The sequence below is a fragment of the Phalangium opilio genome, unplaced genomic scaffold, assembly GCF_054372755.1.
Source record: "Phalangium opilio isolate 3A_F unplaced genomic scaffold, DU_Popi_V2 ptg000246l_1, whole genome shotgun sequence".
Lineage (NCBI taxonomy): Eukaryota > Metazoa > Arthropoda > Arachnida > Opiliones > Phalangiidae > Phalangium > Phalangium opilio.
Window position 1 is genome coordinate 6,713,433 of NW_028324225.1, and position 11,932 is coordinate 6,725,364.

General features: G+C 39.3%; 1 protein-coding gene across 1 annotated transcript; it reads right to left on the reverse strand.

Annotated features, from left to right (window-relative positions):
• Positions 1–324: 324 nt before the first annotated feature.
• Positions 325–1,984, reverse strand: LOC149612316 (uncharacterized). The gene is made up of 2 exons (XM_089858587.1): positions 1,745–1,984; positions 325–982 (listed from the first exon to the last, which is right to left on the reverse strand). The coding sequence occupies exons 1-2, from the start codon at positions 1,888–1,890 to the stop codon at positions 718–720; spliced, it is 411 nt and encodes a 136-aa protein (XP_089714713.1). The 5' UTR covers positions 1,891–1,984; the 3' UTR covers positions 325–717.
• Between the last annotated feature and the right edge of the window lie 9,948 nt (positions 1,985–11,932).

The window sequence follows — 11,932 nt, forward strand, 5'->3', positions numbered from 1 at the left end:
AACAAATTCATACGCGTATATTCGATTTAAGAGTCATCGCGGTTTTACAAAAATATTAGTAATTCCAATATTCTAAGTAATTTTAGTAGTATATACTATTAACTTTGGATTCCCTAATTGGAAAGCACTATCACTAGGTTATGCTAATTTTTTCAAATTTTGAACAAGACTGCTTTCATTCGCCGACAGAAGAATTTGTTTCCGGTTGCAATTATTGTAAGAACTTCTATTTTGTTTCACTTAGAACTATGGTCAGTTGAGAATTTGTCGAAGATCGCGTTAGCTATTTACACGCTATTATAGTAACATTAGCTTATGGTCATTTTCAAGTGTCACTTAATTAAATAAACTTGGTTTCATCCTCGAACGACAATAAATGAAATAAGCCCTAGCTTAGTATCACCAAAAGTGGATGAGGGTAAGGTTTGAAAGTGGCTAGAAGTCGCGAGGCATCAGAGTTTCGCCATGATTGGCCGTGGAATCGGCGTAGCTATATTAGGCTTAGTCACTCCCTATAAGTAGGCCTTGTGCAAGTTCGAGGTTACCGTCGTCTGCTATTGTGTGCTAAAACTTTCTCAAATGTTTTATTTTGCATATTAACCATGAAAATACCTGTGCTTCGTGCAAATACTAGTCTGAACCGACTCTTAGCCATGTGTTTTTTCGGATCGGAATCGTTTTAAATCAGTTTCCGGTTTAAAGTTCCGTTGCGAGGGTTTACATTCCCAGCAATCCTCGTTTGATCTTAGTGATGTGCAGTGGTTCTCGAAACTGGAATCTTGTCAGAAGCTCGGCGGTGAAGACGAAAGAAGCGACTCCAAGCATTGCCGCCCACAATCGGAACTTGGCTTCAATGTCCTTAAACCCGAGTACGTGCACTTCATTCTCAGCCGTCGAATGTTGTTCCAATTCGATGCGCCATTCTCTCTCGAACACGCGGTGAAATGCTGTGATTTGGCCGGTTTCCACGAAAGACCGCAATCTGCAATCACCAAATGGTGAGATACTTTAATTTTTCAATTCAGTAACTTAAATCAGGTTGCAAAATTTGTCCGCGTGATTAACGCTGACTTTATTTGATAGTTTCAAGGTACACACGACACTTTTGGCCGGGACTTGAAAAATGATATTCCCCAAAGATTTCAAGTGACACTATGAAGAATTGACGATAATTATACCGATTTCGATTAAAATTCGCGAGTAATATAACGCGATACGCGGCTCTTGAACTCGCCATTATGTGCTCGAGCAAAATTTCAAAGTAATATAAAACCTTAGCAATGCCACCTACATGGCGAAGGCTTCTCAATTTTTACAAACTCCACAATGGAAGGAAAAAGTAATTGTTCCCGTGTGCCTTTGCGCCGCATTTATCTTTTTAAAGCGCCTCACGGTGAAATGCGTCAGTGATCCGACCCTCCATGTGATTTTGAATTGATAACGTTTTGGAGATATAAAAATCTCTTTGGATAGATATCAATCATGTAATGGAAACTAAAGTATAGAGGCTCGTGGACCACAATTTGGACTTACTGTGGAAAGAGTTTTTTTGTTCAAACGTGATTTTATACTAATTAGCAACTTTCAAGCGTTATTAGTCAATGCACGCGCGAACGCCAGTTGAGGTGCGGCATTATTGAAGAAGACTCAAGTAGCTACGTTTGATATGACAAAGATGATCGTCAATGTGCGAAAGAGAAACACCTAAACGTAGACTGTTCTTGCATTAAGAAAGTAAACGAACCTTTGGTTGATGTACTTCAGAGTTTTAGGATTCATTGTTGCATTGTCAACTGTGAATACTAGCGGTTGTTCCAAGTACTTGGCCGAACCAAGATGAAAATGCAATAGTTTCAGCCTTGGCTCATCAAATTGTTTTAACAAGCCCATCTGTAAAATAGGTAAATCTCCAAACCATATTTGCTTTTCTGACGGTAAGCCTCTCGGTTCAAAGCGTTTTGCTCGCTGATTCCAGAGAGTTTTCATTTCATCGTCAGTCTGTTAGGATTGAAATTTTATTATTGGACTTTGGAAATGAGATTAAAGTATTTAAAAATCTCCACCGATTGTTTAACACTGTCTTCTATAAAGTAGGAAATTGAAACTTTGACGTCTGGTACTTTCAATAAATCCGGTATTCCGTTAATGTTTTCTCTCTTCTGAGACGAGAAATTGGCTTTCAAGACTCCGTTGAACAAATTGACGAAGACCACTACTATCAAGAGGTAAACTCCAACGCTGAAGCGAATCGCCAGTGACGAAGGAATGTCGAAGCCTGCACCGCCACAAACCAATAGAACAAGATTGAGAGGTTGAAAGCCACTGACTAAAACCATTTACTATAATGGACGTGTGGGTGTGTCTCTGTGGATTGTTGCACCCAAGTTTGCAAATCGAAGAAAAAGTGTTCGAAATTTCTGGACCGCATTCACACTTCAGAGAAATTCGAAATTTTTTTATTTCACTACCTTAGCTATTCCGCGTGGAACGTCACATTTTTGGCAGACAGTAATCTTTGATGGGCGTATATGACTGGCACTGTGAATGTTGGCAACATACCATCTCGCATTGAAAATTCGTAACCTGTTAGAAATGCTCCCAGGTCCAGTTTCTGGAAATGCGTATGTGAAAAACAGTTTGTAATTGGCCCTTAATGGGAGCATGAAGGGTTGAAACAAGTTGAACTCATTCGCTTTAAAATTATACAGTGAAATAAAAAAAGGTTAATGAAAAATAACGCCTCGCTTTTAAACGATTTTCACGTTGCCTGAAATGTATTCTCGACCATTTTACTCTGAATTTCCAAGCAAAGCTCGACCATCCATTTTAAATAGGCCTTGCCAAGAAAACTAGAGTGCTCTCTGCAGGTTGAGAAGATTTCACCTACTAGAGCTTTGGCGGAGAACGTTTCGTCAGAGGAACACGATCTAACAAGCTACTACGTCACACTTGTTACGTATTTGACTAATTTAAACTTTGCGGGTCAAATTGTTTTGTATTACTCATCGCTTGGGGTCGCTAACGAACTAGTCAAAGCAGTATCATCGTGGTTGTTGTTTCTCATTCTTAATTAGTTAAGAGTGAAAGAAACCTAACTAACGGTAATAGTTAGTATAGGGCGCTGTCGGTTAGCTGTGGCATAGGGGCTAGCCACCACCCCTCTATGCATTTTAAAGGCGTTAGATAAGTGGCCATAAGTCGCAAGATGACTTGGTCCAATTAGCTAGCTGAACTTATTATAAAAGAACGTAAAAACACTTAATGACCATCGCTCGGTCGAATTTTTCAGAGCAGGAAAGAGCAATTCTCTGGCAGTTTTTGAGATCAGTAGAAAACGCGACTCTGGGCGAGTGTTAAACCCAGACAGATTGGTACACCAAGAAAATGAAGGTTTTGGATTGCTGGAAATAAAAGCCATGGCGAAATGCAAAGAGCTGGGAATAAGCATAGAAGAGGCTGTATAAACCAAACAACCCACGATAAGGTTTCTGAAAATGGATGAAAATGGAGCACCAGCACTTGATCCCAACCACAATTTTTTTTATCAAATCCAAGGGCAGCTAGCCTTAACGGGTCTGCCTTGGTGTGATTTGTTAGTAGACTGTGGTAATAGTCAACCATTTTGTGAAAGGCTTTTTTACGATAAAGTCTTTTTTGATACCAAAATTGTTCCTAAACTTCTGGCATTCTACACTGATCATGGCCTTCCTTACTTAGAAAACAATATTTAAAGTTCAACTGTGATATTTTAACCTAAAGTTCAAGTTTTATTTCAAATTCGATTAAAATGTTTCCAAAATATTAACAATTTTTTTTACGTGTAAAAGTGGCTCCTTACAAAAGTTCACCAAGTGAGCGCAGATTTTCCAAACTTTATTTAGTTGGTTACTCATTGAGTTTGGAAATGAGATTTGAGACTTTGAGTTAAAAAATGTCCAGACTAAATGAATACTACTTTATTTTAAAGATCAATTTTCGGCGTGATAATTAATTGTAGTGTGTAGTAGACTTACTGTTGCTATTGAAATAATAGTGAAAGAATATTCACCATTGTCTTTGAATTGCGCGCTTAAATAGGGATGAACGGCAGACACACAAGCGAATCACGAACACCATGTGGCTTTCATTTTTAATGAAAAGGTACAGCAATCGAAACGGATTCCTCTTCAAAAAAGACGTGGTTTCAAATAAAACTATGAATAACTTTTTAAAGACGACTGACCGTTGCGACTCTGCCAAAGAGTTTGTACATAACGTCATGAAAGACATTACCAAATAAGTTGGTGAAAACATTTTTTTAAAAGAGATAAAAATTTCTTGCCACTCGGCCGAGTTTGTTTTTATAAAATTAAGTGCCATTTTAAAATATTATTCTTATTATTAAATATAAATAATAATTTATATTTAAATCAGTCTAAATAAACATATTATAGTTAAATGTTGAGATATTATTGCATATTTAAAGATTTACGGGTCGTGTTAGATATTTTTTCCTTAACGCCCCAATATTTCATTCTTCTGGCTTTTGGTTCTAAAAATCTGAACAAAAATGCCGGACTTAATGGACATATTTGTGATGAAGACCATAAGTGGGATTAGTGCATGCTGGCAGCCTTTGATAATAAAATTTGGTACTCCATCAATTCCACAGGTTAATTTTGGCTTAAGTTTCTAAAAAGCGTCAGACACATCCTGGGGTGAGATCTCTTGCCGAATTTAATTTGTGGGGTTAAAAGCAAATGACAGGTCAGATTTATCTTCAGCTATATTTGAGAAAATTTTGCACAGTTCCTTCAAAATATCCTGTGTATCACATATGACACTGACATCTTTTTTTCAAAGTTATATCGTGTTGTGGGTTATTTAGCCTAGAGCCGACATATTTCCAGAACGCCTTAGGATTATGCTTAACATTTTTCCTGATTTCAGATCCGATATAGTCTCTGTCCCGCTTGAGTAAATTTCTTGACCAAAATGCGCTGTAAAGTATATTTATGATGGGCTAAGGGACTTCTTTTGAATTTCCGGTGGAAGTGGGCTTTCCCACGTAAGGCAGTTTTGAGATCCATTTTGGAGTGTTCTTTTTCTTTTGTGGATGATTTGTAGCATTTTTAGTATGCCCGATAGTCCCATTTCCCCCCAAAAAAAAACAGATTTCAAATTCCCGATACTGCCATTTTCACAAATAAAACCGGATTTCAAATTCCCAATACTCCATTTTCCCAAAGAAAACCAGACTTCAAATGCCTGATAGTCCCATTTTCTCCAAAAAACGGATTTCAAATGCCCGATACTCCCATTTTCCCAAAAAAAAACAGGATTTCAAATGCCCGATAGTCCCATTTTCCCAAAGAAAACCGGATTTCAAATGCCCGATAGTCCCATTTTCCCAAAAAACCGGGTTTCAAATGCCAGATATTCCCATGTCTCCCAAAAAAACCGGGATTCAAATCTTTCATATTCCCAGTCTCCCAAAAAGACCGGGTTTCAAATCTTTCATATTCCCAGTTTCCCAAAAAAACCGGGTTTCAAATGCCAGATTTTCGCAGTCTCCCAAAAAGACCGGGTTTCAAATCTTTCATATTCCCAGTCTCCCAAAAAACCGGGTTTCAAATGCCAGATTTTCGCAGTCTCCCAAAAAGACCGGGTTTCAAATCTTTCATATTCCCAGTCTCCCAAAAAGACCGGGTTTCAAATCTTTCATATTCCCAGTCTCCCAAAAAAAACGGATTTCAACTGCCAGATTTTCGCAGTCTCCCAAAAAGACCGGGTTTCAAATCTTTCATATTCCCAGTTTCCCAAAAAAACCGGGTTTCAAATGCCAGATTTTCGCAGTCTCCCAAAAAGACCGGGTTTCAAATCTTTCATATTCCCAGTTTCCCAAAAAAACCGGGTTTCAAATGCCAGATTTTCGCAGTCTCTCTCAAAAAGACCGGGTTTCAAATATTTCATATTCCCAGTCTCCCAAAAAGACCGGGTTTCAAATCTTTCATATTCCCAGTCTCCCAAAAAAAACGGATTTCAAATGCCAGATTTTCGCAGTCTCCCAAAAAAACGGATTTCAAATGCCAGATTTTCGCAGTCTCCCAAAAAAAACAGATTTCAAATGCCAGATTTTCGCAGTCTCCCAAAAAACCGGGTTTCAAATCTTTCATATTCCCAGTCTCCCAAAAAGACCGGGTTTCAAATCTTTCATATTCCCAGTCTCCCAAAAACCGGGTTTCAAATCTTTCATATTCCATGTCTCCCAAAAAACCGGGTTTCAAATGTCAGATATTCCCAGTTTCCCAAAAAAAACCGGGCTTCAAATGCCAGATATTCCCGGTTTCCCAAAAAACCGGGTTTCAAATGCCAGATTTTCGCAGTTTCCCAAAAAACCGGGTTTCAAATGCCACATTTTCGCAGTTTCCCAAAAACCGGGTTTCAAATCTTTAATATTCCCAATCCCCCAAAAAGACCGGGTTTCAAATCTTTCATATTCCTAGTCTCCCAAAAAGACCGGTTTTAAAATCTTTCATATTCCCAGTCTCCCAAAAAGACTGGGTTTACAAACTTTCATATTCCGTGTCTCCCAAAAAGACCGGGTTTCAAATCTTTCATATTCCGTGTCTCCCAAAAAGACCGGGTTTCAAATCTTTCATATTCCCAGTCCCCCAAAAAGACCGGGTTTCAAATCTTTCATATTCCCAGTCCCCCAAAAAGACCGGGTTTCAAATCCTTCATATTCCTAGTCTCCCAAAAAGACCGGGTTTCTAATCTTTCATATTCCCAGTCTCCCAAAAAGACCGGGTTTCTAATCTTTTATATTCCCAGGCTCCCAAAAAGACCGGGTTTCAAATCTTTCATATTCCATGTCTCCCAAAAAGACCGGGTTTCAAATCTTTCATATTCCCAGTCTCCCAAAAAACCGGGTTTCAAATCTTTCATATTCCCAGTCTCCCAAAAAGAAAGGGTTTCAAATCTTTCATATTCCCAGTCTCCCAAAAAACCGGGTTTCAAATCTTTCATATTCCATGTCTCCCAAAATAACCGGGTTTCAAATGTCAGATATTCCCAGTTTCCCAAAAAAACCGGGCTTCAAATGCCAGATATTCCCGGTTTCCCAAAAAACCGGGTTTCAAATGCCAGATTTTCGCAGTTTCCCAAAAAACCGGGTTTCAAATGCCACATTTTCGCAGTTTCCCAAAACCGGGTTTCAAATCTTTCATATTCCCAGTCTCCCAAAAAAAACGGATTTCAACTGCCAGATTTTCGCAGTCTCCCAAAAAGACCGGGTTTCAAATCTTTCATATTCCCAGTTTCCCAAAAAAACCGGGTTTCAAATGCCAGATTTTCGCAGTCTCCCAAAAAGACCGGGTTTCAAATCTTTCATATTCCCAGTTTCCCAAAAAAACCGGGTTTCAAATGCCAGATTTTCGCAGTCTCCCAAAAAGACCGGGTTTCAAATATTTCATATTCCCAGTCTCCCAAAAAGACCGGGTTTCAAATCTTTCATATTCCCAGTCTCCCAAAAAAAACGGATTTCAAATGCCAGATTTTCGCAGTCTCCCAAAAAAAAACGGATTTCAAATGCCAGATTTTCGCAGTCTCCCAAAAAAACGGATTTCAAATGCCAGATTTTCGCAGTCTCCCAAAAAAAAACGGATTTCAAATGCCAGATTTTCGCAGTCTCCCAAAAAACCGGGTTTCAAATCTTTCATATTCCCAGTCTCCCAAAAAGACCGGGTTTCAAATCTTTCATATTCCCAGTCTCCCAAAAAACCGGGTTTCAAATCTTTCATATTCCATGTCTCCCAAAAAAACCGGGTTTCAAATGTCAGATATTCCCAGTTTCCCAAAAAAAACCGGGCTTCAAATGCCAGATATTCCCGGTTTCCCAAAAAACCGGGTTTCAAATGCCAGATTTTCGCAGTTTCCCAAAAAACCGGGTTTCAAATGCCACATTTTCGCAGTTTCCCAAAAACCGGGTTTCAAATCTTTAATATTCCCAATCCCCCAAAAAGACCGGGTTTCAAATCTTTCATATTCCTAGTCTCCCAAAAAGACCGGTTTTAAAATCTTTCATATTCCCAGTCTCCCAAAAAAAACGGATTTCAAATGCCAGATTTTCGCAGTCTCCCAAAAAAAAAACGGATTTCAAATGCCAGATTTTCGCAGTCTCCCAAAAAAACGGATTTCAAATGAGAGATTTTCGCAGTCTCCCAAAAAAAACGGATTTCAAATGCCAGATTTTCGCAGTCTCCCAGAAAACCGGGTTTCAAATCTTTCATATTCCCAGTCTCCCAAAAAGACCGGGTTTCAAATCTTTCATATTCCCAGTCTCCCAAAAAACCGGGTTTCAAATCTTTCATATTCCATGTCTCCCAAAAAAACCGGGTTTCAAATGTCAGATATTCCCAGTTTCCCAAAAAAAACCGGGCTTCAAATGCCAGATATTCCCGGTTTCCCAAAAAACCGGGTTTCAAATGCCAGATTTTCGCAGTCTCCCAAAAAGACCGGGTTTCAAATCTTTCATATTCCCAGTTTCCCAAAAAAACCGGGTTTCAAATGCCAGATTTTCGCAGTCTCCCAAAAAGACCGGGTTTCAAATCTTTCATATTCCCAGTTTCCCAAAAAAACCGGGTTTCAAATGCCAGATTTTCGCAGTCTCCCAAAAAGACCGGGTTTCAAATATTTCATATTCCCAGTCTCCCAAAAAGACCGGGTTTCAAATCTTTCATATTCCCAGTCTCCCAAAAAAAACGGATTTCAAATGCCAGATTTTCGCAGTCTCCCAAAAAAAACGGATTTCAAATGCCAGATTTTCGCAGTCTCCCAAAAAAACGGATTTCAAATGCCAGATTTTCGCAGTCTCCCAAAAAAAACGGATTTCAAATGCCAGATTTTCGCAGTCTCCCAAAAAACCGGGTTTCAAATCTTTCATATTCCCAGTCTCCCAAAAAGACCGGGTTTCAAATCTTTCATATTCCCAGTCTCCCAAAAAACCGGGTTTCAAATCTTTCATATTCCATGTCTCCCAAAAAAACCGGGTTTCAAATGTCAGATATTCCCAGTTTCCCAAAAAAAACCGGGCTTCAAATGCCAGATATTCCCGGTTTCCCAAAAAACCGGGTTTCAAATGCCAGATTTTCGCAGTTTCCCAAAAAACCGGGTTTCAAATGCCACATTTTCGCAGTTTCCCAAAAACCGGGTTTCAAATCTTTAATATTCCCAATCCCCCAAAAAGACCGGGTTTCAAATCTTTCATATTCCTAGTCTCCCAAAAAGACCGGTTTTAAAATCTTTCATATTCCCAGTCTCCCAAAAAGACTGGGTTTACAAACTTTCATATTCCGTGTCTCCCAAAAAGACCGGGTTTCAAATCTTTCATATTCCGTGTCTCCCAAAAAGACCGGGTTTCAAATCTTTCATATTCCCAGTCCCCCAAAAAGACCGGGTTTCAAATCTTTCATATTCCCAGTCCCCCAAAAAGACCGGGTTTCAAATCCTTCATATTCCTAGTCTCCCAAAAAGACCGGGTTTCTAATCTTTCATATTCCCAGTCTCCCAAAAAGACCGGGTTTCTAATCTTTTATATTCCCAGGCTCCCAAAAAGACCGGGTTTCAAATCTTTCATATTCCATGTCTCCCAAAAAGACCGGGTTTCAAATCTTTCATATTCCCAGTCTCCCAAAAAACCGGGTTTCAAATCTCTCATATTCCCAGTCTCCCAAAAAGAAAGGGTTTCAAATCTTTCATATTCCCAGTCTCCCAAAAAACCGGGTTTCAAATCTTTCATATTCCATGTCTCCCAAAATAACCGGGTTTCAAATGTCAGATATTCCCAGTTTCCCAAAAAAACCGGGCTTCAAATGCCAGATATTCCCGGTTTCCCAAAAAACCGGGTTTCAAATGCCAGATTTTCGCAGTTTCCCAAAAAACCGGGTTTCAAATGCCACATTTTCGCAGTTTCCCAAAACCGGGTTTCAAATCTTTCATATTCCCAGTCTCCCAAAAAAAACGGATTTCAACTGCCAGATTTTCGCAGTCTCCCAAAAAGACCGGGTTTCAAATCTTTCATATTCCCAGTTTCCCAAAAAAACCGGGTTTCAAATGCCAGATTTTCGCAGTCTCCCAAAAAGACCGGGTTTCAAATCTTTCATATTCCCAGTTTCCCAAAAAAACCGGGTTTCAAATGCCAGATTTTCGCAGTCTCCCAAAAAGACCGGGTTTCAAATATTTCATATTCCCAGTCTCCCAAAAAGACCGGGTTTCAAATCTTTCATATTCCCAGTCTCCCAAAAAAAACGGATTTCAAATGCCAGATTTTCGCAGTCTCCCAAAAAAAACGGATTTCAAATGCCAGATTTTCGCAGTCTCCCAAAAAAACGGATTTCAAATGCCAGATTTTCGCAGTCTCCCAAAAAAAAACGGATTTCAAATGCCAGATTTTCGCAGTCTCCCAAAAAACCGGGTTTCAAATCTTTCATATTCCCAGTCTCCCAAAAAGACCGGGTTTCAAATCTTTCATATTCCCAGTCTCCCAAAAAACCGGGTTTCAAATCTTTCATATTCCATGTCTCCCAAAAAAACCGGGTTTCAAATGTCAGATATTCCCAGTTTCCCAAAAAAAACCGGGCTTCAAATGCCAGATATTCCCGGTTTCCCAAAAAACCGGGTTTCAAATGCCAGATTTTCGCAGTTTCCCAAAAAACCGGGTTTCAAATGCCACATTTTCGCAGTTTCCCAAAAACCGGGTTTCAAATCTTTAATATTCCCAATCCCCCAAAAAGACCGGGTTTCAAATCTTTCATATTCCTAGTCTCCCAAAAAGACCGGTTTTAAAATCTTTCATATTCCCAGTCTCCCAAAAAAAACGGATTTCAAATGCCAGATTTTCGCAGTCTCCCAAAAAAAAAACGGATTTCAAATGCCAGATTTTCGCAGTCTCCCAAAAAAACGGATTTCAAATGAGAGATTTTCGCAGTCTCCCAAAAAAAACGGATTTCAAATGCCAGATTTTCGCAGTCTCCCAGAAAACCGGGTTTCAAATCTTTCATATTCCCAGTCTCCCAAAAAGACCGGGTTTCAAATCTTTCATATTCCCAGTCTCCCAAAAAACCGGGTTTCAAATCTTTCATATTCCATGTCTCCCAAAAAAACCGGGTTTCAAATGTCAGATATTCCCAGTTTCCCAAAAAAAACCGGGCTTCAAATGCCAGATATTCCCGGTTTCCCAAAAAACCGGGTTTCAAATGCCAGATTTTCGCAGTCTCCCAAAAAGACCGGGTTTCAAATCTTTCATATTCCCAGTTTCCCAAAAAAACCGGGTTTCAAATGCCAGATTTTCGCAGTCTCCCAAAAAGACCGGGTTTCAAATCTTTCATATTCCCAGTTTCCCAAAAAAACCGGGTTTCAAATGCCAGATTTTCGCAGTCTCCCAAAAAGACCGGGTTTCAAATATTTCATATTCCCAGTCTCCCAAAAAGACCGGGTTTCAAATCTTTCATATTCCCAGTCTCCCAAAAAAAACGGATTTCAAATGCCAGATTTTCGCAGTCTCCCAAAAAAAACGGATTTCAAATGCCAGATTTTCGCAGTCTCCCAAAAAAACGGATTTCAAATGCCAGATTTTCGCAGTCTCCCAAAAAAAACGGATTTCAAATGCCAGATTTTCGCAGTCTCCCAAAAAACCGGGTTTCAAATCTTTCATATTCCCAGTCTCCCAAAAAGACCGGGTTTCAAATCTTTCATATTCCCAGTCTCCCAAAAAACCGGGTTTCAAATCTTTCATATTCCATGTCTCCCAAAAAAACCGGGTTTCAAATGTCAGATATTCCCAGTTTCCCAAAAAAAACCGGGCTTCAAATGCCAGATATTCCCGGTTTCCCAAAAAACCGGGTTTCAAATGCCAGATTTTCGCAGTTTCCCAAAAAACCGGGTTTCAAATGCC

Coding starts and splice junctions, on each gene's coding strand:
- LOC149612316 (XM_089858587.1), bottom strand. CDS start 1,890: ATGGGCTTGTTAAAACAATTTGATGAGCCAAGGCTGAAACTATTGCAT. Junction 983..1,744: donor CTGAAGTACATCAACCAAAG/GTTCGTTTACTT, acceptor TGGTGATTGCAG/ATTGCGGTCTTTCGTGGAAA.